Below are 25,156 nucleotides of genomic sequence, written 5' to 3'. Positions count from 1 at the left end.
ACAGGCCTGGGAGCCACAGCCATTGCCTCTCCTGGACGCTGGCCAAGAGCACCTGGGGGGGGCTGTCCCTGGTGCTGGGGAGGAGGCAAGGAGCAAGGCCTCGCCGCGTGGAAGTGGCATGCTTGGAAGGAAGAAGGGCGGCGAGCACCAGCAAAGCCAATGTGTCGGCTGCTGGCACGCAAGGAGCAGCAGACAAGGCAGAGCAGGGCGAGGGGGCGCCCCTGGACCCTGAAGCTGGGGGCAGCTCGCAGCACAGCACCGGGAACAGCAGGCACCACGTCTTCAGGCAAGAGCGTGAAGGAGCACCCAAGGGGCGAGGGCGGAGCAGGTGGGGCTGGAGCACCGCGGGGCGCACGCGGCGAGCCCTGGCCTGGGTTTTAGGGGGTCCCTGGGCTGCCGTGGGAGAATCACCCGCCAGGGTCTTGGCGCAGTGAGGGCGGCTGCAGGGCCGGGAGCCCGGGATCGAGGAGCAGACACTACTGGGGGCCACGGGGGGCCCAGCTCCAGGTGGGCGGAAACCCAGGAAAGGGCAGGGGGCCTGGATCAGGGCGCGCCTGCCGCGGTCGCCGAGTGAGGTGCTGAGGGGCTTACAGACGGAGCAGACAAGGGTGTGCGGGAAGGGAGGTGTCGGCACCCCCGGAAGGCGGAAGGCGGCTGGGGGAGGGGCCCACTGAGGCTGTGCAGGCATGGCGCGTGGGCGGGACGGACCAGTCTTGGGCGGGACCCCGTGGGGGCCCCCGAAGGCACTGACACCAAGGGACATGTCACACAAGGCAGCGAGCGTGGAGGTTTTGGGGGCCAAGGCCAGGCCCGCAACGGCCCCCGTGTCCAGAGGGGCAGAGGCCTGAGGGCGGCAGCAGCTGGCGGGTGCCCTGGGGGCGGGCGGGGCCCTCCGGAGGGAAGGGGCCACGCCGAGCCAGGTGGGGACAGAGCACCTGGAGCACCGGCCTTGGAGGGCATGGTGCCCTGGACGAGGGCCATTCCGGTGGGAGGACAGAGAAGCCTGGCTGCAGCCGGGTGGGGCTGGGAGGGCGGGAGGCGCGGGCTGCAGGCGCCCCCTCTGGTTTGGCTGGAGAGGGGAGCTGGGAAACGGGGTGACCGCAGATGGGAAGTGAGGTCCAGAGAGGGGTGTGGGTTTTCAATTTACTGAAGTGGGAGAAAGCAGGAAGGCTGCGGTGCGGGAGGGCGGGCTGGCCCGGGCGCCTGCCTCCACCGCGCCCACGGCCCCCTGGAAGGTTCTGGACCTGCTGGAGCTCTCTGCAGGCTGAGCGGGCCCAAGCGGGCCTGCGCGGCCCCTGCAGCTCTATTTCAGGCTGAGCTACCCACCTCGCCCACACCTCCTCTGAGATCCTTCCACTTCAAATACCGTCAGATCCCGACACCCAAGAGGCTTAAAAAGAAAACTGAAAAGCCTCTCGGCTCCTCGTTCCCCTGAGTCACGCGCTTCTCCGCTGCGGCGTGGCACGTCTCCTCGCCCCCCGCGGAGGCAGCCAGGGAAACGTGCGTGCAGCCCCGCGCCCATCGCGGGGGCAGGGGCACGTAGGCGCAGTGAGGCAACTTGTCGGTGAAGCTCCAAGAAGACCCTCTAGAGAAGCTTCCTTGGCCCCGCGGGAAGGTGTGGGGTGACCCTACCCGTACGGCACCCACCTCTGTGACAGAAGCTCCTGGCGCCGAGGGGTCCCTCGGGCGTCTCATGGGAGCAGCTGGCTGGGAAAGGGAGGCCCCGAGAGAAACCCGAGCCCTGCCCCAGGGGCCAGAAGAGCCAGGGCGAGGCCAGGCTCCCTGCTGGTGCCAAGGGGACCCTGATGCGCCAGCACAGCCATCTCTGGGACGGGGGCCAGGCCTGGGAGCAGTGACCAGGCCCCCGAGGCAATGACCAGGCAGGGCAACTGCTCAGGGAGGACCCAAGAGCCCGGATGTCGAAAGGGTCGGCACGCCCCTCACGCCCCCTGCCTGCCCCCAGGCCCCGTGCTCCGTGCTGCAGCCCACTCTGGGCCTCTGCTGGTGCCGCCCGTCCTGCCCGGGGCGCCCGCTCCTTGCCCTCCCCCCGCACCCCCATCGTGCAGCACCAGCCCCTTGCCCTCCCCCGACACCCCCATCCTGTGGCACCGCCAAGCCTCTCTGGTCTCTGTCCTTTGTCTGTCCTTCTAGAGCATGTGCTCCTGGTGAGCCGATGATCCCCCAGTGCCCAAACCCTGCACCCTGGATAGCCCGGGATGGAGCCGACCGGGACCTGCCCGTGCTCTCTGCACTCCTGGCAGGGGCCTGGGGTGCTGGGGGCGGCGTGGAGGTGGGTGGCGGCAGACGCAGGGCCGCTCGCCGCACTCACCCTCACTGCTGACCAGGCGCTCCAGCATCCGCCGTTGCTTCTGCAGCGACTTGGGCACTGGGCCTGGCTGTGTGCCTCCATCTGCAGGGGACAGAAGCGAGGATCAGGGTGGGCTGGGGCTGACCCACATGGCCCGCAGCCCGCCATGCCCAGCCGGCACGCTCCTGGGGCGTCCAAGCTCCAGGGACCACGGGACCTGGGTCCCCTGCCGTGGCCCTGGATGGGCGGCCATCTCTGAGCCCGTACCCGCTAGGACAGACCTGGCTCCCTCCTGGCACTGGGCACTGGCCAGTCCATCATTAGGGTGTGCCATCCTCTAATCAGCTCAGCCTGCACTGCCTGTTGGTGCAGTGGCCCCCTGGACAGACTGGGAGCACACAGGAAAGAGCCAGGGCCACTCGTCCCTGGGCCTCCAGCCCCAGACCCTGCAGGGAGCGCAACACGGGCCTGTTGAAAGACCTGTGCCAGGATTTAGGTTTTCCCTTTTTTCTCTTGCTCATTGTCTGCTCATTGTTTTTGTTTATTGTTTTGTTTTCTTTAGGAAGCACTGGAAACTGAACCTGGCACTGCCCATGTGGAAGGCAGGTGCTCAACTGCTTGAGCCACATCCGCTCCCCCCATTCTGTCCTTCTGACACGTTATCACCCCGTTTCTCCCCCAGACCTGCAGACAACTGCTGAGCCCTTCCCAGTGCTAGGTCCTGAGGAATTGGCGCTGAGTGCCAGGCCTGCCCCTGCAGGTTCAGGGCCACGCAGGGGGTGACAGAGAACAGATCAAGACCTGCTCAGAGGGGCTGAGATGGGGAAGCTGGGGGCAGCAGGTCCAGACAAGCTGGAGCTCCCAGTGAGGGAGGCGGGGGGCCGCGGGCTTTGTGCAGGCTCATCACACACGTCCTTTTGGGTGGGGCAGCCAGGGTCCCAGGCCGTGCAGACATCCCACCCCAGCATTCCACACTCCCCAGCCTAAGCTGGAACGTGACCGAAGTCCCCGAAAGCCGAGGCCTGCTCTGCGGGCCCTGCCCAGAGACCCAGCGCAGGAGAGAGTCTCAGCCTGCAGTGTGTCCAGGAGCAGAGCCTGCTTCCCGCAGGCCCCAGAAGCAAAATCCAGGACCAGGCCTGCCGTGGCCTCCGGCCTGCCCGTGGCACTGAGGGTCTGTAGGTGCTCGAGCCACCACCTGGTGGGCCCGAAGGAGATGAGGGCGCAGTGGGGCGGGCACAGAGCACCTTTCTGAGCAGGTTGAGGTGGAAAAGGTCAGGAGCTGCAGAGGCACCGCTGATGCCCACTGGGGCACCTTCTCCAGTGCCGGGCGGGGAGAAGGCGCGGGTGGGCTAAGCAGCTGGTGAGGAAGGCCGCGTGGGGGCTCTGGGGGCAGCCGGCTCAGCGGCCCTCAAGCCTGGTATCGGGGCCAGGCCCCTGCCCACATCTGTCCCTTCACCTGGGCCCTTTAGGAGGAGCAGGACGCCCTAGGATGTCAGTAGGAGGGGCAGCGTCTGGGGAGGGACACCGGGGCAGAGCAAGTGGCGCTGGACCCAAAGGAGGCAGGCCTGGGGTAGCGGGGGTCTAGGGGGGGCCTGAAGGGCAGGCAGAGCCCGCGGGGGCTGAGCAGCCGCTCCAGCCTCCGCGGCGCGGCGGCGCCAGGGCGCGCACCGTGCTGGTCCACCTGGCCGACGTTCTCCAGCAGCTCCGCCACCGCCACCTGCTTCTTCTTCTTGGGGTTGAGCTTCCAGTACATGACGAGCGCCGCCTTGCGCACGGCCCTCTCCAGGTCCGTCTCCGAGGACAGCTTCCTCACCTCCTGCTCGTTCTCCGAGGTGATGCCTGGGGGACAAGGCTAGTGAAGGCCGCCGCCCTGCCCCTGAGGCCCGGCCGGTTCTGCCCGCGAGGGCCTTCGGGGCAGGGCGGGCGGGGAAGGAGGGGGCCTGAGCCCCTGCCAGCACCCACGCCGGCAAAGCCGGCTGGACCCTCGCCGAGGGCCACGGCGGGCAGGCACCCGGCCAAGGAATCTCAGCACCTGCCACGAGCTCCGCTTTCACCTTTGACCCTCAGGACGAGCCCGGCAGCAGGTGCTGCTGTCCCCGCCCCGCAGACAGGACACCAAGGCACAGGGTGAGGTGCTGGCCCAAGGCCACACAGGCACGAAGGCGGGGCTGGGTCTCAAACCCAGGCCACCGGCGGCCACACTATGGCCCCTGGGGCTGCGGTGGCCATGGTGGTACCCTTGGCATGCAGCCCAGGACAGCTGGGAGGCCGTGCTCCCCACATGGAGAGCAGCCCTTCGGGGGGAGACAGGAGGCCCGGCCTGCAGCAGGCGTGCAAGCACCTTTCCCACCCCAGTAGCTGCCACTCTCCCTTGTCCAGCCACGCCACAGACATCGGGCGGCCTCTGTAGGAGAGCAGCGTCAGCTACGGGACCCCTGGGATGAGCGAGGGAGCTCCTGTGTCCTTTAAAACTCACCTGGTTTCACCTTAAACGTATTTCTATAGCCAGAAAGCACACGGTATAGAGTGGGGGACCCGTGGTCCACGCGAGGCCACAGCCTCAGCGCCCCCTTGCCCGCCCTCTGGTTCCAGGCACTTGACTGTGCCCCTCAGAGCCTCGGGGAACCTCTGGCTCCCCACGAGCACCGGTGTGGCTACGCTGCCCGGCTGGCCAGTGCAAGGCCCCCGCAGCGGCCCTGGCCGCAGGCCCTACCGCCCTTGCTGTTCACTTGCTGGTCTCCTGCGCAGCAGCCCGCGGGCAGGGCTGGGAGGGCGCGCGGACCCACCTTTCCTGTCGGCCAGGCACCGCCGGAGCAGCTTGACGGCCTCCCGCCGGCCCTGCTTCGCGGCGAGGACCAGCCAGTCCACAGCGGTGCAGTTGTTGAGCTCTTCGTCCGCCGCGGCGGCGAGCCGCAGGTAGTGCTTCCCCACCTGCAGGACAGATGCCCCGACCGGCCCTCGGTAGCCTGCCCAGACGCCGTGGGGGGCCTGCTTCCCCCCAGGGCGACCCCGGGCTCCCTGGACCCCCCACCCGGCCAGTCGGACCCCTCCTTAGACGTGGGGGGCTGCCCCGTCACCTGCTCCTCCACCCCCACTGCAGACGAGGCGACTGCGGCTCTGACCCCAGCCACCTCCTTCCTGGATTCGCACCCGCACACCCCCCGCCGGGGCTCCCCCATCGGGGCTGGTAATTCATAGTGAGGATTTGGTCCGTTTACCACTTCTCTAAATCGTCAGAGTTAGGGCTGGAGAGAGGCCAGCTAGCACCGGGTCTGCAGGCTGCAGCTCGTGGGCTAAATCCAGCCACGGGCTGTGCTGGTAGACGGCGCTTCCTTGGCCCACAGGATGCCCACCGGTGCCCTGCTCTCTGCATTGCTTTCCTGCCGCACGGGAGCTGGGCACCTCGACAGGCTTGTCGGGCTTGTAAAGCCCGAAACTCTCTGCCTGGCCCTTCGTGGAGGAGGCTTGCCGGGCCCTGGTCTGGCTCATCATCCCGTCTGCACCCAGGCGGGGCCCACAGGGGGCTGCCCGGCCTCCCCTGGCTCAAAGGCCTGGCACAGGCTGGGGGAGGAGTGGGGGTGCACGGAGGGCGTGAAGCAGGAGGAGGGATATCGTCTCGTAGGGCTTCACACGGGAGCTTTCCTCGTCCTCGGGGAGCAGTGGGGGGTCGCTCTTGACAATGGCGGGACAGCAGGACCGGGGCCCCCAGTGGGGCCGCCGCGGAGGGCGGCGAGGGCTGGTGAGAGGTCCCTGCTGGGCCGGGGCGCCAGGCCTCTCTGGGCCTCTCTGGAGAAGGCACTACGAGGCTCCAGCCAGGGCGGAAGGAGAGGCAGACGCCAGGCACACGACCCCCGAGCTCGCCCCGCCCTGCCCCTGTGGGGGCCTAGGGCTCTTCGTTTGTCACACCAGGGGCTGGGCTGACCCCCAGTTTTGAGGTCCTAACCCCAAGGTGAGGAAGCAGCAAGGAACACATCGGCTGACACGCCCAGGGCGAAGCTGGAGGAGGGGGAGGCGGGGCCAGGGTCCTCGCGGGGGCCAGGGCAGGCAGAGGCCGCGTCTCGCCTTCGGGGGTCCTGGGAGCACTTCGGGCGCCCATGCTCCCGCCCTGGCTCACTGCAGGGGAAGGGGCACACGCCCAACGGCCCAGAACAGGACAGAGCCCACCGAGAATCCGAGGGACCGGGCGAGGGAGACAGCCCCCCTGAGGCCAGTGCTGCCCCCCACACCAGGAGAGGGTATGCACGGCTCCCCCCCTCGCTGTGCAAGGGCTGTTTAGTTCTGCGCATGTGCGAGATGGGACAGAGGGAAACAGAGACCAAGAAAGACAAGTAGAGAGAGAATCAAAAAGAAAGAGGAAGGGAGACAGGCAGAGGAGCAGAGAGACGTGGAGAGAGCAGGGTGCAGATCATAGTGCGACGGTCACAGAGAATGGAGAAAGAGGGAGAGAGAAAAGAAAAAGCAGTCAGGTAGTGGAAGGACGTCGAGAGAGCACAGAGACCCCGAGCCAGAAGGCCAGATGAAGCAAAAGGCAGCCAGACACGCAGAAACAGGAGAAACTGAGTAGAACAGGGGGGCAAAGAGGAAGAGGGGACGGGGGAAACGGAGAACCTGAGCAGGATGGAGAGAGGCAGCGAGACAAAGGGGCAGAGACAGGAAGCGTGATAGAGAGCCCGCGAGGCGGGCACAGGACAAAGAAGGCAGCAGCCGGCGCAGGCCCACGAGGAGCCCTCCTGGCCAGAGCTCCCCGCCGCGTGCCCCTGGGTGGGGGCCTAGCCCTCCTGGCCTTGGCCTCCTCACCCAAGAAGTGAGAACGGGAACTCTGCCCTGCGCGGACGCCAGGAAGACAAGGTGCCGCTGCCGGGGCCGGCCGATGATGGCCAGGGTGGACCCCGGAGAGCGTCCCGGGTGCCGGGCCTGGGCCCAGCATCCCCCCACAAGGCCCGACCCAGGACCCGAGGGCAGGTGTGACAGCCGCTGTTCAGAGCCCTCGCCAGAGGTCCACCAGCGAGGCCAGCGCGCAGCTTCCCGGTCCTCAGGGCCAGCCCCAACGCACGGGGCCGTAAGTGCCCACAGCCCTCCCCGCAGGCCCCCGGCCCCGGGAGCAGGAGGAGCAGGACCGGGGGCTGCCTATGGCCCCCATGCCAGGGCCCAGCTGTGGTCAGTGCCTGCGCCCAGCCTCAGCGCCTGGCCCACCGCAAGGAGCGCCCTCCAGGAAGCCAGCGGGCCTCAGGGCGCGTCAACCCGGCCCCAGGCACCTGTCCCCAGGCCTGGCCCTCCCTGCTGAACACGGATGTTGGCAGCGGCCCCCCCGAGCCCTGCTCTGCAACTCGCACAACCCAGGGGGCGATGGGGACCCTCGCAGCCACCCGCTACCCAGGCCCAGCTGAGGAAGGGAGCTGGGCCCCTGCACAGAGCCCCCCAAGCCCCTCTCTGGCTTCTTGCTCTCCCAGCACCTGGCAGGGCCCGGGCCTGGGGTCCGGTGGCTGGCACCCTCCCGCCCTCAACGGCCCCTTCGCCCACCCAGGGTCTGCGGCCCACACTGGCTGCTCCTGCCTCGATGCCCCAGGCCTGCAACCGGGGCCCGAGCCCCCACCGCCCCAAGCCTGCCTGCAGCGACCCAGCAGACGCAGTCCTGACCTTGGTGTCGTGCTGCGCCGTGGCGCTTCCAGGCTCGCTGCCTGCCCCGGGGCGCCCCCAGCCTCCTCCAGGGCTCCTGATGGCCCCCGCAGCCCCATCTCCTGTCCACATGCCTCCCAGGCTGCGGGCCTCCTGGGCCCCACTGCCAAGCACCCAGGCTCCATCCGTGGATGCCCTGTGCTGGCTCCACCTTCTCCCCTGGCGACGGAGCCTGGCCCGACGGCTCTAAACACCCACGTAAGGCCCCTGATGCGCAGCGACCCAGACCGCGCCCAGGCTCCAGCTCCCTCCCAGCTGACCCCGCGGCTCCACCTGGACTCCTGGGGGAGGCATCTCGGTGGCATGCGGCCAGGACGCTCGCGCCTTGCTTGCCGGCCAGACCAACCAGCCCTGCCCCCCCAAGCCAGCACATGCCCCTCCAGGAGCAAACACGGACCCTGCCCGTGCCCACCCACAGCCAGCCTGGCCGCACGCCCTGCCAACTCCACCCCCCCCAGGGACCCCCAGACCACTCGCTCTTGCCAGCAGTGTTGCCGGCCCCCTATTCTCACCACCTCCCTACTTGGGTGACGGTCAGGAAAGCCTCCTAGAGAGCCTTCCCCACCCCTAACCCCCAGAGCCAGAGGGGCCTTGGAGAGCTACGCACCAGAGCCCGTCACGCCCAGAGGCTTCGTGCCCTCCCACCTTTCAGTTCCCGTGGGGTGCGCGCGTTCTCCCTCCTCGGGCCCCAGGGGTGCAGGTGTCGGCCTCGGCCGAGCCGCCCCCTCCCCGCATGGCCTTCCCAACGGGCCCTCTGCCACGCCCCGCCTCGGGACCGTGTCCGTCTCCTCCTTATCGTTTGGAATGAATCCACTCGTGTGTCTCTAGCTGTGAGCACAGGGACCGCCTGCCTGCCCCCTGCCAGGGGCACCGCGATTGAGCCTGAGGGCCTGGGCGCACAGCTGGTGGCCAGCCACGCCCACCGCCCTGGACCCACAGGCTGAGGCAGGGGAGGGTGAGGTAGGGCAGCGGCCTGGGGTGCCCGGGCAGAAGCCGCCGGGCAGGGGGAGCCTGTGACAAATGTTGAGCAGGACACGGGCCGGACACACTCTCCAGAATGGTGATGGGGGACACGGCAGGCGTGAAGCGGGGTGCCGGGCCAGCGCGCTGGTGCTGCCTCCCACTTCCCACCCGGCACCTGCTCCTCTGGGCCAGGCTGCTGGGCCGTCGCGGTGTGCTCACCTCCGTCTGCGCCTTGGGGTCCCCGGCCTTGGCCTTCTCCAGGACGTCCTCAAAGGGGACTGCCGTCTCTTCCGCCACAGGCCCTTCAGCGTGGGAGAAGAGACACAACGTCACAAAGCGAGTCCAGTCTCCACCCGAGGAGCGGGAAGGGCAGGCAGCACAGGCCTGGGAAGCCCAGGAACTGCTTCTCGCCTTGAGATCCCTCCCCGGAGGGTGGGCGCAGACGCCACGAGGGGACGGGCTCCGAGGGCGATCTGCCCTGCAGTGACGCCACAGCAGGCGGCACAGGGGCCAACCGTGCCCCGGGGCAGCCCTCCCCAGCCCCTCAGCGCTCTTTGGGTGGGAGGTGTGGGGGGTGCACACCTGGGGGCCCCACCCCCACCCCGTTCCAGCCAGCACAGCTGAGCTCCTGCCTGCTCTACCTCTGGGGCTCAGGTTCGAAAGCCCCAACTTAAACAAGAGAACCTGCACCCCAAGGCCCAGCTCCCCGGTAAACCTCACGCTCGTGCTCCCACAATGGCGTCCGGTCCTCGCCCACGTGCAGGCTCTCTGGGGGTTACCACCAGGGGCCAGAGGTTTGACATCCACGTCACCGTGACCCCCTCCTCTGCGGAGTGCCCCTCGGACACACCGTGAGCCCCTCCGGGGCCGCTGGAGGCTGCTCAGCCTGTCCTCGCTCGTCACACGTGAAGGCTATTCCCAGGCTATTTCATTAAAGGGGCCCCAAACGATCCCACGCGCACTTCTCCTTTTGGGGACGGCTGTCTGGACAGCTCCTTCGGAGTCAAATTGCGAGGCTCGGGCCGGCGCCGTGGAGGCCCGTGCTGGTGTTACTAAAGAGGCATCCTGTTTCCCCACATCCTGGAATGCGCTTCCCCACGCCCTAACCAGCAACGCGACACGCTACCGAGCTGAGCAGCCCTCCTCGCGAGGCCCAAGCCGGCCTCCGCGGCCCCCCACCTCCACACCCTGCCTCGTCTCTGGGCAGGGGCCCTGGGCCTCGCGGGAACGCCTCGCGTGCCGCGCGTTGGGGGGCGCTCGCCTCTCGCCTTGCCTGGACAGAAGGCAGATTAAGGGAGCAGGTCCCCAGGAAAACTGCTCCGTCCCCTTTGCGGTGCCACCGGGGCTTTCCCAGAACCGGCTCTGCAGCAAGGGGTGCGGCCCGGTCCCCACGTCCAGGGTGGAGCAAGCGTGCGGGGGGAGGCAGCCTGGGATGGCACAGGGGACACGAGAAGGCCCCAGGCCCCGGCAGCCGAGGCGCGGGCTCTAGGAAGGAGTGGGGATTCCCCCAAGGCCGCACAGGGACACGCACGCCACCTCCTCTCGAGGGACAGCGTCACGCATGGCGTCCACCTCGCCCTGCAGGGAGTCCTACTGGCTCGAGGGCTCTGGGGCCCACGGAGGTGGCACTGGCCAGCCCTCGGCCAGCCCTCCTCCGAGTGGCCCCGACCCTGTGCTGCCCACCAGGCCCGTTCACGCTTCTCGCTGCTGCCACACTCCGCGGGCCCTTCCTGTGTCCGGCCATGGCTTAGTGGCTCTGGGCCCAGGACCCAAACGGCTGACGTAGACACAGGTGGATGTGCAGGTCACCCCAGCTCCCTGGGCCCGTCACGACAGTCGTTCACGTTGATCGATGAGAAGGTTTAGGATTAAGTGAGAGAAGACGCTGGGTGCCGGCTCACAAGATGGGAGCTTCATTTCCCTCCCGGGTCCCGTCTGGGTGAACCCAGGCCCTCTGCGCTCCCTCGCCGAGGTCGTACTCTCAGCACAGCGCTGGGCTCCCTGCGAGCGCAAAACCCTCTTCTCCACTAGCTGAACTCACCAGCGTACAGCCTCCCCCCACCCCTTGTTTTACACATCAGGATGTAGAAGAGTCAAGCATGCATCTGTTGACTAGAAAAGATTGTCTAGCCCGTGATTTAGTTTTTCAGAGACTATTCATAGCCTGACATTTCAAGACGTCTCCCCAATACACAGGATCCTTTTGAAACAACACAATACCTCCCTCGTCATTACTGCAGCTTCTGCATCATCATTACTGCATCACAGAAATGTCCTGGCAACCGCCCAGATGCTGGGCTCGTGCTGAAGGCCAGGCGGCGTGATCAGCTGTTTCCATGTAAGGGGAGCCCTTGCGGGCAGCTCCCTGCTCACACCCCAAGCGACGCCTCCAGAGGCTGGTTCTGCAGCGCGGGGCCCCAGGGCCGTGGCGCACACGCGCTCCCTCATGCTGGCCTCCCCTGCGCCTGGCACAGGGACCGGCCGTCTGCCTGCTGACACCTGGTCCTCGTCTTTCCTGGAAGAGCAGCTCCACGTCCCTTTTCGGGCTCCACCCCTCCTGCACTCTCGGTCCTGGGGGTCTGGGTTACTTGTTCACCCCACGTGTGCGTCGCTCAGGGATGGACAAAGGCCCAAGTCAGGCCCAGAGGGTTTGTGCTGGAACTGTGGGAAAGCGTGCTTTCTCCTGCTGGACACGGCTCAGCGGGTGCCAGCTTGGAGCCCTGGGGGGCCACCCCACGGCACCAGCCCACCTGAGGGTGAGGACAGCACAGAGCTGAGGGGGAGAGCAAGTGAGTTTCCAAAGACATCAGGGCCCCTGGATCCAGCCGTGCCTGAAGCTGGACATCTACTAGAATCTTATTGAAAACACAGACGCACGGACTAATTAAAGCCCTTCTTATCTTCCATTTTTCTTTTTTTGTTTGTTTGCTTTAATGGATTTATATAGGGTTTGTCAGTTACAACTAAACAGGGCCTGAATTTAACTGCCAAGCAGGCACAAACAGCAAAAATAATTTCAGCGCTGTGGCCTTGGGCAGGCCTCTCGCTTCTTGGGCTGACCCTCCCTGCGGTCAGATTGAGGGAGCTGGGCAGACCCACAGAGAAGCACCCCCTCCTGTCTTTAAAGACTCCTCTCCCATGGATCTCAGCATTCCAGGTTTCTGTGGCCACAGCGGGTGAACAAACGACGCTCTGCTCATTTCCTCCTGAGCTCCCAGCAGGCCGGGCTCTTCTGGGTGCCATCCCCTCCCCAGCACCCGTTTCTGCTGGAACTGGAACGCCACCTCCCAGCCTCCAGCAGCCTTGCCGGGGACAGCCAGGGGCCCTGGATCTAGCCCAGCTCACCGCCAGCTCCCAGCACCACCCGGGGCAGTGAGGCCCAGCGGCCGTGGAGAAACTGGAGGGAGGGAGGCCCTCTGGGTGGGGCACCCAGATCCTCGCACGGGGCCTGCAGGCAGCGAGCGCGCAGCCTGTGTCTCACCTGCCTAGGTGGGCCCCGATCTGAGCAGGCGGAGCACGTGGAGAGCAGGCCGTGGGCAGCCCGTGGGGGTGCCGAGCCAGGCGCGTCCCCCACTTGAAGGCTCCACTAGCTCCAAACCTGCACGAGACTCTGCCCCAGACGGTGCTGCATGGAAGAAAGCCGATGCCAGCATCGTGACAGCGCCTCGAGATATGCTTCGTCAGTCCTTAAAATCGTCGCACGTGTGCCAAAGTGCTGCTCGAGGGAGAGTGCAAGTTTACACACGGAACAATCCACGCGACGCCACGCTGTCTCCAGCGTGGCTGCCACCTTGCCCTTCCCCACCCCAGCCTTGAGCTGTCTGTCACCTCCTAGGGTCCCACGGATCCAGGAAGTGGGCCGAAGATACCCACCCTGTGGACCGTGGTGAGCGGAGAGGTGAACAAGGGAGGAGCAGGCGTGTCGTCGTCACGTGGCCAAGCTCAGGGCAGCCAGGCCGCTCTGCACCCAGAGGGTCCCTTGGCCTCGGTGGGGCGAGTTCTTGGAACCATCAGGGTGTGACCCTGGGCCACCGCGCTTTCCAGGGGCTGGCGGGACGGCAGCAGGGACAGAGGCAGGCGGCAGTCCAGCGCCCCGGGCAGGCAGCCCGGCCCACCCTCCCAAGAGGCCCACGCAGGGCGGTGGCCTCGGCCCCTTCACTCAGCCAAGGGCACGTCTCGGGTACGAGCTCTGCCCAGTCCTGGCACCCGAGCCAAAAGAGGCAGTCCCTGCCCTCGGGACCTGTCGCCAGTGCAAGACAGGGGCAGCAGAGGTGCCGGGGGACACCGGTCCACACTGGGGAGGCTGCCTGGGGAGGTGACGTCTGAGGCTTGAAATGTGAGGAGGAGGCTGGCGGTGACAGAGGAGGGTGAGCCGCCAAGTTTCCACAGCCTCAGAGAGCACGGCACCTGCCCGAGCCTCACCCGAGGCTGCGTTCGTCTGGCAACAGGGTGTGCTACTAGGTGGCAGGGAGAGGAAGTGTCACAGCCGGGCTCTGAGGTCCCACAGGCCACGTGTGTTTGAATCACAGGCAGGTGTGCAAGGATAAAGTAGCACGCACAAGCCACCACATGCTAGATTGACAGCCCAGCACCCCGACTGCAGGCCACGGACCCGATTGGCCAGGGAGCCGTGCCCAGGTCAGCAGGCCGGACGCTCTGTGCCATGCAGACCCCACGCCCGCCAGCAGGCTCCCTGCTTCTCGCACCACTGTCCAGGTCCAAGCTCAGAAACCTCTGGAAACTGCCCTGGTGTCCCCATCTCAGGTGGAGCCACTGCCACCTATTTAGCTCTCCGCCAGGGACCCATCTCTCTTCCTCTCACCCCACGACCAACTTCCAGACCTTTCCGGCCCAGTCACCTGCTCGCTGCCCGGCCTAGCCTCCTCGCTGATCCTGGCAGCCACGGCCGCTGCACTCACAAGAAGGCCATTCTCCTTCCCAACCCTCGGGGCCCGCATGCCCAGGTCGCCTTGGAGGTCTCGGCACCCCCAGCTGAGGGCCCCCTCCCAGGCCAGGGTGTGTCTGACCCATCCCCTGCACACCCTAGAAGCAAAGGCTTCCTGGCAGGCGGCGCCCTGCCGGTTCAGGCGGTTCCTGCCAGAACCTGCACCTGTGTCCCTGCAGCTGCCAACACGCGCCACGCCCAGGCCGGCCACAGGAAGGCCATGCAGTCTCAGCGGTCGTGGGCTAGCTGCCCACCATGACCGCCAAGGATGGGGACAGGGTGCAGCCACCCCCTCCACCCCACGCCTCGGCCTGGGCAGGAAAAGACACGCTCATCACCACTGCAGGCACCGCCCTCCACCAGCCCCGGGTGCGCGCCCACCGGCCACCCCCCGAGGCACAGAGGCTCGAGCGGCCAGGCTCTCCCACAGGGAGGGTGCAGACCGAGGCTGGCACCCGGCTGTCCCGGCCAGAACCTCACCCTCAGCCTTGAGGATGGAGAGGCCCGGCTCAGGTCTGACCCAGCGCCTGTACCCAGCAGATGTGCAGCGCAGCACAGTGGGGATGGGGGTGTGCTGGGTCACCTGGGCCGGGGGTGAGGCGCTCCCCTCGTTCTTGGGGTGGCTGGAGGTAAGCCAGCGCCCCGCAGGGTTGGAGTCTCAGGACCCCTGTGGAAAAGGCGCCCATTGCCCACCTGCGGGGCTGCCAACGGCCAACCCCCCCCCCCCCCCCCCCGTAAGCCCCATCATACCCAGGAGGAGGCTGGACAAACATGAAACATAAAGACAGCCGTATCACCCTCTGAAAACAGACAGGAACTGGAGCTCTCCTAACAGGCAGCGCCAGCACACACCTGGGCGGCCTCATCCCCAGCGCAGGGCACTGTGACTCCATCCCCACTGCCCCCAGGAGGACGGGGCACTGCGGCCAGGTGGGGCTGCCAGGAACACCAAGGTGGCCTAGCCCTTAGAAGGCAACCAGTGCAGCTTGCCGCGTTCACAGAATAAAGGAGAAAACGATGGGGTCACCGCGGACCCCCGACACATGCAGGGGAAACGTTTGACGAAATGCAACCCCTGCTCATGGGACCTTTTAACAAATCAGGAGTAAGAGGGAACTGCTTGGCATCACTGGACACCCCTGGATGGGCTGCGCCGAGGAGGAAGTCCCGAGAAGCCCACGGCCCCTCTCCCATCGAGGAAGCATCGGGCAGACCCAGGTTAGTAGGCGTGTGCACATGTGCGCACGTGTGTGTGTGCGTGTGCACGTGTGTGTGTGCATGTGCGTGCATGCATCCATGTGTCCATCCTCCCCGAGCGGGTCGCGTGCCGCTGGAGGACGGCCCAGCAGTGACTAAGTCTTGATTCACGAGGTTGACTCGGGCGGCTTAAACCCCCTCGCTGCTGCCTGTTTACAAACAGAAACAGCGCACACCTGCTCCCACAGCCCCACGCCGTGCAGCCCCCAGCGAGGGCCGCAGCTCTGGCCGCCGCCCACCGTGGCCTGCGGGCTCGGGAGGAAGCCACCGCTCCTCTCGGGGTGCGCAGGCCCAGGGCTTCCACTCGGGGACCCCAGGTCAGTCCCGGCCCTGCACCCCTCCAGGGGGCACCAAGAGTGGGGGCGGGTGGAGGGAGCCTGCTGTCCCCCATGGTGTCACACCCACGGGTCTCCTGAGCCGGGAGGCCCCAGGACCGAGGTTCTCTTCACCCCCACGTGGCGGATGAGGAAACTGAGGCTGGGAGTGAGGCGACTTGCCCAGGGCACAGAGCTGGGGCTGAGGGCGAGGTTGGAGCCAGTGAGGTTTCCAGCACAGCACCCCACCCACTTCCTTGGGAGGGGCCAGACAGTGGTCACTCAGGGAGGAAGGAGACCCGAGCTCAAGGCCAGGTGCAACTCAGTGCCTGTGCCACTCGCAGGGCGCTGCACGCCACCCTCAGTGTGCTACACGCCCCAGTACAGTCACTTCCATCCCGCCCATCCAGGGGCTCCCAAGGGCAGGCCTGAGCTCCCGTCCTCCACCCCGTAGCCCGCCCTGAGCCCCCGCCCTCTGTCCCCATAGCCCACCCTGAGCCTCTGCCCTCTGTCTCCCCAGCCCGGCCTGAGCCCCCGCCCCCTGTCCCCGTAGCCCGCCCTGAGCCCCCGCCCTCTGTCCCTGCAGCCCGGCCTAAGCCTCTGCCCTCTGTCCCCCCAGCCCGCCCTGAGCCCCTGCCCTCTGTCCCCGTAGCCCGCCCTGAGCCTCTGCCCTCTGTCCCCCCAGCCCGGCCTGAGCCCCCGCCCTCCGTCCCCGTAGCCCGCCCTGAGCCCCCACCCTCTGTCCCCGCAGCCCGGCCTGAGCCTCTGCCCTCTGTCCCCCCAGCCCGGTCTGAGCCCCCGCCCTCCGTCCCCGCAGCCTTCCCTGAGCCCCTGCCCTCCGTCCCCGCAGCCTTCCCTGAGCCCCCGCCCTCCGTCCCCACAGCCTTCCGAGCCCCCGCCCTCTGCCCCACAGCCAGCCCTGAGCCCCTGCCCTCTGTCTCTGGAGCCTGCCCTGAGCCCGTGCCCTCTGTCCCCGCAGTCTGGCTCAACCAGGCCGCCTCTGGACAAGCTGACAAGCCCAGGTCCAACCCTAACCATCTCTGATTTGTTTCGGGCACTTCTCTGAGCCTCCGTTTCCTTCACCGAAACAGGAAGCAGTCCCGTGCCTGGGCCCTCTGCGGTGCCCACGTCCTGGGTCCCCACGGCCCCCATGGCCCACGAGGGTAAACGGCACTGGTGCACCACGAGCACATGCCCACCGTCACCACCACCGTGGTCCCGCAGGCCGGATGGGCACAAAGCCTGCAGCCACTCCCCGACCGCCGCCCTCACCAGCCGCAGACCCGGAGTCTCCCTTTGCGGGGTCTTCTCACCTGGAAACGGGGTGACAGCAGAGCCTGTTTCCAGGTGTGGGAGGCGAGCGTGGCGAGTGCAGGAGGCAGACTTCGAGCGGCACCGGCAGTGGCTACGCTTACTGCTGGCGTTTGCGCCGGTGCCCAGGGCCCCTTCCTGACACGGACTGGCGGGTGAGTTGCAACTAAGGAGGAGGAAAGCCGTGCCGAGGCCCAGCCCTCCCGCGCCCAGGGGCCTGCTGTCGCCTGTGAGTGGGGCGCAGGGAGCTGGGGAAGGCGGTGTGCCCCCAGGCCCATGGGCCCGCAGGGCGGGCAGGAACCGGGGCTGCCACCCCGGCCCTCAGGAGCAGAAGCCAAATCGAGATCACCCTTGCCCGTGGACACCCCTTGCTGGAAACTCACTCGGGCGCAGCGCCTTCCTGCACAGCTGCTTTCCATTACCCCACCGCAGCCCAGGGCGCCGCAGCCCTGGCTTCCACCCAGCGGCAGGGGACAGGGGCGGCAGCAGCGGCCAAGATCCGGAGCCGGCACTAGTCTGCCCAGTGGCCTCGGAGACACAGGAGGGGCCGTGACCTCCAAGGAGATGTGAGACCCAGGGCCCCAGCACGGGTGCGCTTCTGAGGGAGAAGCCCGTGCTCGGCCAGGAGCTGCCACGGGGCCTGCGGTCACTGAGGGCAGGCACTCGGCAATGCGTCTGGCACCACGCTGAAGTGGCCGGTGCAAGGCATGCCCAGGCCACCTGTGTGCCTGTCACACACAGCCCCTCCTCGGTTCCCTCGTCTCTGAAGTGGGGAGAACAGACTTCCCTCATGGTGGTGTGACCTCTGAGGACAAGCGGGCACATGGCAGGCGCTCCTCACAGGCAGACATTGTTGAGCTGGGCACAACCGCCCACGGCGGGCGGCCTCACCAGGGAAGGACGACAGGGCAGGGGCGTGCGGGCTGGGAACGTAAGGCCAGGTCTGGCCAGAGGCGGTGGCCGCTGCAGTTCTCTAAGTCAGCCGAGACCAGCTGGGGAAACCGGAAGCTTCATCCCACTCCACCCACCGAACAGAGATTTCACACCTGCCCACGTGGTGGTGCGGGGGAGTAAAGGAAGCCCCGCGCACAAACGTGCGTGTGCACACAAAGGGTTTGGTACGACGAGCTTCCTTTGGGAGTGGGGCAGGGAGAAATTCAGGAAAAGTCTAAACTACTGTGTAGCAGTTTCATATTATTGATGAATTCCAAAAAGAAATATTGCATTATGTTTGTAAAGTAATCAAGTAAACCTCTTGTGCCAGAAGGGGGTTGAGTCCCCACCCACTAAGGGGTGGGGACTCACAGATAAAAAGCATGGCAAAGGACAGAGTTGAGGTTTTCTGATGTTGGAGTTTTGATGTTGGAGTTTGATGCTGAAGACTTAAGCTGGAGCCCCGGGAAGTCAGCTCACAGAGGAAAGAGAAGCCAGCCCCAGGAAGGAAGGAACCTTGAATCCAGAGAAAAGCAAGCCCCAGGGATGTAGGAACCCAGGAAGCCTGAACCCTCGCAGACGTCAGAAGCCATCTTGCTCCAAACAGACTTTGGTGAGGGAAGTAACTTATGCTTTACGGCCTGGTATTTGTAAGCTCCTACCCCAAATAAGTACCCTTTGTAAAAAACACCCAATTTCTGGTATTTTGCATCAGCGCCCCTTTGGCTGACCAACACACACAGCTATATTCTGGAAAACACAGCCGTGTTCTCTGCCACCAGATGCCCAGGTCAGCACATTAACAAAGCACAATACCCAGTGAATCTGCTCCAGAAGCAAATGGAACACGACCTCACACAGACCGTGAAGTGCCAAACAAGTGCCAGAAAACAGCAGCACTAAGCACAGAGGTCGTGCTCACTCGCCGGAGCCCGGGGCTGAGACTACCAGCCTAACCCCTCCCAAGGGGCCTACTTGGCCTCCCGGGGCCCCGGACAAGACCAAGCTCCACGCCCGGCATCCGATGCCCCCCACTGCCCAGCCACCACCCCCTGCCCCCACCTACCAGCCAGGCCACGACCAGCCCCTCCCACCCTGCCCAGCCTCCAGTGGTCCCAGACCAGCCACTGCCCTGAGCCCACCCTGCGCCTCTGCCCCGCAGGCCTTTGCCAATGCTGCCCCTGGCACCCGGGGCTCATCCCCATAGCCTGGCACATGCCTTGCTCTTATCATCCTCCTTTGCCCAGAGCGTGACACCCAGAAGACGTGCCCTAAACGCTGGCTGCCGGCTGGACAAAAGGGTGCCTTCCCCCAGAACCAGCAGGGGTGCAGCACAAGGGGTGTGAGGCGCAGCCCGTCAGCAGCCAATGGGCCTGGCTCAGCCTGCCCACCACAGCCCAGACCAGGGACTGCCAGCCGTCCAGGAGGGCAGCCCCACGCAGGCCCTGTGAGCCGGTCCTGCCGAGGCAGTCGCCCCGGAGCTGTGGGGCGTTATCGCACCTCATCCTCACCACACTCTGCCGAGGCGCCCGGCGCACCCGAGAACCACGTGGCCACTGCAAGACCTGCCACCAAGCCCCCGTTTCCTCAACTGCAGCGAGTGGGAGCCACTGCAAGGCACCCAGGTGGCTTGCGTCAGTGTCCAAATGTCCACTGCAGGAGCCTCCCAGCAAGGCCAGGGGTAGGGAACGCCCAGGCTGGGCGAGCAAATACGTGATGAGGACACCGGATCTGGCGAGCTCCAGGCCAGCTCTTTAATTTTTAAAAAGCAGCTTAGCAGTACAGAAAACGTACTGTCCAGAGCTACGTATTCCGGGCAATCGCTCAGATGTTACCCAAGAAAAAAACAACAGGAGATAAAATGTGAGAGAGAAAAGGAAAATCAAAACCAGTTTGAATCCAGCCACTCCTGCCTGAGAAGCAAGGAGGTGGTCCTCCCCAGCGGTGCCTGCAGGGGGGCGGTGGGGGCGCGGGTGGGGTATCTGGCAGACTCACGGGGGTCCTTCCACCAGGACAAGACGAGCAGGCAAACCCTGCCAAGCACCCACCTGCCCGTCGTCCACGCCCACCGGGCATCTACCACAAGCCGTCTGTCTGTATGTCCCCCCGTCTGTCCTCCTCCCCGTGCTGGCTTTAGTCTTCTGTGGGCCCCAGAAATCCTGCTCTTAAAGAGAACCCACTCCTGTCCTGGAACCCCGGCGCAGAGGGGACCTTTTGGTTAGACGCTGCAGTTAGGGGCCTCTGGTTAGGTGCAGGACCCAGGCGGGTATCGATCCCCTTACGAGAGTCCTTTATAAAACGGGGGACTCAAGAGCTGCAGACACCAGGAAAAAAAAGCTGCAGTGACACAGAGGTCCAGAGCCCGGAGGCTGGGATTGGTGGAGCAGAGGCACGGGAAGAGGCCCCAAGAGGCCGAGAGAGGCCCACGGCGAGCCCGAAGCTGCAGCACGAGGCCTGGAGGAGCGGGGAGACCAGCAGACCCTGCCACATGCCTGAGCGCCCACAGCCGAGCTCTGGGAGAACGTGAGCCTGGGCAGGCAGAGCCGCTGTGCTGCCTTGCGACGTGGCAGGAGTCCAGGACGGCCAGCAGCCGACCTGGGATGAGACAGAGCCTCTGACGATGACACCTTGATGTGGACATTTTCACAGCCGCACGGAACCTGATAAATCCCCACTGTCAAGGCCCCCTGTTTCTGGCTTCTTGAACTGGCAGCCTCTAGCAGACAGCAACACGCCCTGACACAAGACGGAAGGAGAGATTTTGTATCCCAAACTCTAAGACGTGAGAACGTGCGCTAAGCCACCCACACCAGCCAGACGCGCTACTTGCCCACGTGGGCATTCTTAGTCGAGGGTCTCGGGCTGCCGGCGCTGCCGACACCGCCCGCCGCTGCCTTAGCCAGCAGGAGGTGACCTATTCTGAGGCCGTCTCCCAGTTCTGAGGCTCCCTGGAAGGCCAAGCTCAAGGTGTGGGCAGGCCACGAGATCTCCAAGTCAGAAGTGTCCGGTGCTGGCTTGCCGGCAGTCCATGCTCAGCCTCGGCCTCTGCCACGGAGCCGCCTGGCTCCTCCGGTGGCTTCTGCTTCCGGAACTCTAGTCATACCAAACTAAGGCCCACCCCGGCTCAGGGGGTCCTCCTCTTGGCAGGCTCATCGGGGAGCCCACTTATATGTGGGTTTGCAGCCAAGGGCTGGGCAGGACTAGAATGGGCCTTTGTAGGCGACGCGACTCAATCTCGCGCACCCAGCCACGCGCAGCCTGTGCTCAGTGGGAGTCACAGACCTTCACGGGGGAGACGACACGCCAGGAGACGCCCCAGGAGGTGGGGTTCACGGGCCTGGAGCTGCCTCGTGACGTGCCTGAAGCACGCTGTGCAGTCACAGCTGCAGAGCACCCAGCGTCTCATGAGGAAGTCCCCGTCCAGGCACACATGGAGGGGGCTGGAAGCAAACGGCCCTGAGGACGGGAGCCCCCAGCTCAGCACCACACTCTGGCCCGCGCACTCCCTGGCACACTGCAGGGCGTGAGCAACGTCCATTCGCATGCCAAGTCCCAGCCCGGGGGGCAGCCCCACGAGGTCGGTAGTGTCATGCCTGCTCTGCACACACAGGAACGGGCTCGGCCAGGCCTCCCGACTCCCGCAGGTGCACGGCTCAAGGCCGCCAGCTGAGCCGAGGTGCACACCTTCAAAGGCCCCCGAACCACCCCAGGGCCCTGACACAGCTAAGCACACAGTTCCTGTGGACGAGTGGGGACCCCAGGGCTCGGGAAGAGCGAGCACCCAGGCAGGACAGGGTGAGGGCTCAGCACGGGCGCCTACCAGAGGGACAGTTTCTCAGACTGCAGCTCACAACCGCGACAGGGTCGTGAAATCGGCTCCACTGCCGGGATGGTGTGAAGCTGCACCGACCCCAGAATGTGTGCTCTTCAGGCTAATCCATTCCCGTGGGTGCCAAAGAAGGACCTTTGGATTAGGTTGTACTTGAATAAAGTGTGGCCGAGGTGGCTCTTTAACTCTTTTCCTGGAATCCTTAATAAGACAATGAGATTCACAGAGAGAGAGAAAGCCAGGGAAGCAAAACGCTGGAAGCAACAAAACCCGAGAAGGGAGAGGCCAGCAGACCCGCCGCGTGCCTGGCCATGTGGCGGAGGAGCCCCGGACGGCCGGCAGCCGGACTCGCGGAAGAAGGCAGCGCCTCGATATGGGCATTTTCACGGCTTCAGAACCAGAAACTTGTGAGCGAATTAATCCCCACTGTAAAAGCCGACTGTTTCTGGCAGCCAAATAGACTAGAACAACTGCCCACAAGCAGCATTTTTTAAAATAAAAGAAAAAGAACAAAAATAGACCACAACACACACAGAAAGAACAACTATTACTCTAGAAATTTCCATTCCCACTGAGTGTGTGTGTGAGGATGAGTGTAACAGTGCATGTGTGAGAACACTCGAGAGTACGGTAGTGTGCATGTGAGAGCACGCAGGTGCGTTAAACGTATGCGTAAGCATGTATTTATGTGTGTGTGCACACCAAGCTGCAAAAGAAAACGTATTTCTTCCTGTGGGTGAGGTCAGCAAGTGTAAGAGGCAGTGGGGTCTCGAGGGGATTTCAAGAGGTGGAGGGGGGTGACGTGTTTTGGGCAGAGGTTTCCAGGCGGGCAAAGGGCAGGTGGGAAAACGGGGAGCGGTCTCGGTGCGCAGGAGGAGTGGGTGGTAACCCAGGAAGGCAAGCAACGGGACTGTCCGCAGAGGCCTCTGGAGCGGTGGCTGGGCCGGGCAGCAGAGCCGGGAGCAGCGGCCGGAAGCCCGCCCTGGCAGGCAGGGCCCGCAGAGGCAGGACCTGTGGGCGTGAGCCCCAGCCCCGCGGGGTGGCTGGAGGGCGGCAGTCTCCTGGCTCCCTGCGCAGCCTTGCCTCCAGGGCGGGGGCTTTCTGGAGCCGGCAGCCCCCTGGCCCCAGGTCAGTGGACTCACCTCGGCCAGAGGCAAACCCAAAGTGCCTGGCAGCCTGACCTTGGCAGAAGGCGGTTCCCCCTCGGCCGGGCTCCGAAGGAACGGCAGCAACGACGCGCCTGCCCACAGAGCCTGCACCCAGCCCTGGCCTATCGCTGCCTGCACCATGGGTTCCTGGAAGGCGAGGCTGGGCCGGGGGCACCCTCCTCATCTGGGGGCCCATCTCAGATGCGGCCCAGACGGGGGCTCGCCAACGCTTTGTTTGGGGGGGAGTGAATGAATGGGCCCTCCCGCCTGGCTCCCACCCCGCCCGTGCGTTAGGAGTCACTGCACCCACCTTAACCAAACCCCAATGCCAGGGCTCAGAGCCACAGGTTTGCAGGCAAGTGTCCAAGACGGGGCCAGTCCCTGCAGTTTCCAAAACACGCCCCGGCTGAGTCTCAGGCCCAGCCAGGGCTACGATGTCCTGCCCACTGGCTCGGGGTCTGGGGACAGCCCCCTCACCCGTCCATCCTCCTGCTCCCACCCTCAGCCACACCACGGCCTTTAAAAGACAATTCAGGTCACAGTATTCCTCTGCTCAAATCCTGGCACTGCCCCCATCCCAAAGCCCAGTCAAAGATATGCGAGGGCCCTGAGGCTGTCCAGCCGTGCCGCGCCTCCCCACGCCCTCTCCAGCAGCACCTCCCACCTACCGCCCACACCCTGCCCCCTACCGCCCTCACCCTGCCCCAGCAGCGCAGGCCATCTGCACACGCTACTCCCCCCGCCTGAACCACCCTTTCCTCGTGAATCGACAAGGCGGAAGCGCCCTCATTTCCTTCGGGTCTTCCTTGGTGGTAGATGAACGGATGGAGGGAGTAAAGAACAGAGACCGGCAGGTGGACACCTGATGTGGCTCTCTCTAGTACTGAATGTCCTTGTGTGTCCCCCACCCCCATGAGCTCGAGACGGCGAGGCTCATCACTGTCCCCTGCGAGCTGGCAGGGACAGAGCGCGGTGGTCCAAGGAGCAGCAGGGACCTGGGGGCTCTGTCCAGACGTGTTCCGGGTGGCAGCCAGCCCCCGCAGAGCCGCCTGCTCAGACAACCCCTCGGGAGACAGTGGAAGGGTAGCAGGCGTGACCGCACTGGACGGGAGTAGAGTGGGTGTCCAAAGAACTGGGTGGGCCCGGCCTGGCGGAAGGGTAGCCTTCCTCACCGGATGTGCAACTGCCCCTCGGGCCAAGGGCACGGCAGGATGAAACCAAGCCACTGGATTAGAAATAAAGAATCTTGATGATGCTCCTGCATAGACGTAACAAATGTTTCACAACAATGCAAGGTGTTGGTGGAAGGGTGATGTATGGGCATGTTTAAGTTCACAACTTTTATTGTACATTTATTATGTATGTTCATCTATGAATGATACACTTAGATAAAACTAAAATTTAAAAAAAGTAAAGAAAAGCCAATGAAGAAATGTGACATCTGCCACAATCTCTGCTGGTGAACGTGGGCTCAAAGCCCACTGCGCCCGTGAAAGCTGAAAGGCCCTGATGGAATGGAGAGCCCGGCGCTGCCAGCCCACACCCACAGCAGGGCAGCATGGGCCCACCCCCGCTATGGCGAAGGCTGCAGACCCTGACCCCCAGGGGCCGCTGCCCACCACGGGACCCCTCAGGGCCCGGGGACCATTCCCGTTTGCACAGCCAGCTCTGGCCAGGGCTAAGGACAAGGTCAGCTCTCTAGCCCCTGTCCCCTTACCAGCTGCGTCTGCTCCATCTCGGCTCCCGGCATGCTGGGCCCGGGACCCGGCCGGGGTGGCTGTGTCTCCAACATCTGGTCCGGGTCCCGCTTGGGGTCCAGGAGCTTGGGGCGCCTCGCTCTTCTCCTGCTCCACCGAGGTGGTGGCGTTGAGCCGCGCGCGGGCCTGGGGCTGCAGCGGGGGCGTGGGCTGTGGGTGAGACGGGCTCGGCGGCGTGGCGCTGGAGTCCATCCTGCCTGCAAGAACAGAGGGTCAGAGGTGTGCCAGGGCTGGTGAGGCCCGCAGCTCCGGCTTGGACCCCCTGGTAAGGGGAGGAGAGGGGGCAGGCAAACGGGAGGGGCCGCCTGCCGGGCCGTGTGCCCTCCCCTGCGGCCTCCCGGCAGCCCGGGGCCTCAGCGCAGGTGTGTGGAGGAGGGCATCGAGGGCTGCCCCCTCTCGCGGGCTAGCTCAGCATCGCAGGGCAGTCACAGTCTCAGGCCCTAGCATCTTGAAAAGCCCTGTGACCTTGGGCCTTGGTGTGCGTGTCTGTGAAATGGGCATGAGATAACACCGCACAGGTTTGGGGTGAGGCTCAACGAGAAGAGCCCACAGGAGTAGGCAGCAGTGCCCACACAGAGGGGAAGTTAAGAAGATGCGGGCAGGTGGGATGGGGTGGGGGCTGGGGAGCAAGGGGAGCCGGGAAGGGGGGGGAACACAATGGACAGAGCCAGATCTGCGGCCAGACCTGCCCACTTCAGAGCGCCAAGCACGGAGT

At 65.3% G+C, this 25,156-nt stretch overlaps 1 protein-coding gene across 2 annotated transcripts in view; it reads right to left on the bottom strand.

Annotated features, from left to right (window-relative positions):
- Nucleotides 1–25,156, bottom strand: part of WFS1 (wolframin ER transmembrane glycoprotein) — a 40,536-nt gene that overhangs the window by 7,296 nt on the left and 8,084 nt on the right. For both annotated transcript variants that reach the window (XM_023587241.3, XM_004453004.5), the window contains exons 2-6: nucleotides 24,402–24,638; nucleotides 9,167–9,249; nucleotides 5,095–5,239; nucleotides 3,977–4,147; nucleotides 2,330–2,410 (exon numbers count right to left, since the gene is read on the bottom strand). In XM_023587241.3, coding sequence (XP_023443009.2) covers nucleotides 2,330–2,410; nucleotides 3,977–4,147; nucleotides 5,095–5,239; nucleotides 9,167–9,249; nucleotides 24,402–24,633 — 712 coding nt within the window. In that variant the 5' untranslated portion in view covers nucleotides 24,634–24,638. The remainder of the gene's footprint in view (nucleotides 1–2,329; nucleotides 2,411–3,976; nucleotides 4,148–5,094; nucleotides 5,240–9,166; nucleotides 9,250–24,401; nucleotides 24,639–25,156) is intronic.

Source organism: Dasypus novemcinctus, chromosome 1 (assembly GCF_030445035.2).
Source record: "Dasypus novemcinctus isolate mDasNov1 chromosome 1, mDasNov1.1.hap2, whole genome shotgun sequence".
Lineage (NCBI taxonomy): Eukaryota > Metazoa > Chordata > Mammalia > Cingulata > Dasypodidae > Dasypus > Dasypus novemcinctus.
Note: the sequence above shows the minus strand (reverse complement) of the source record. Positions and strands in the feature narration are given on the sequence as shown.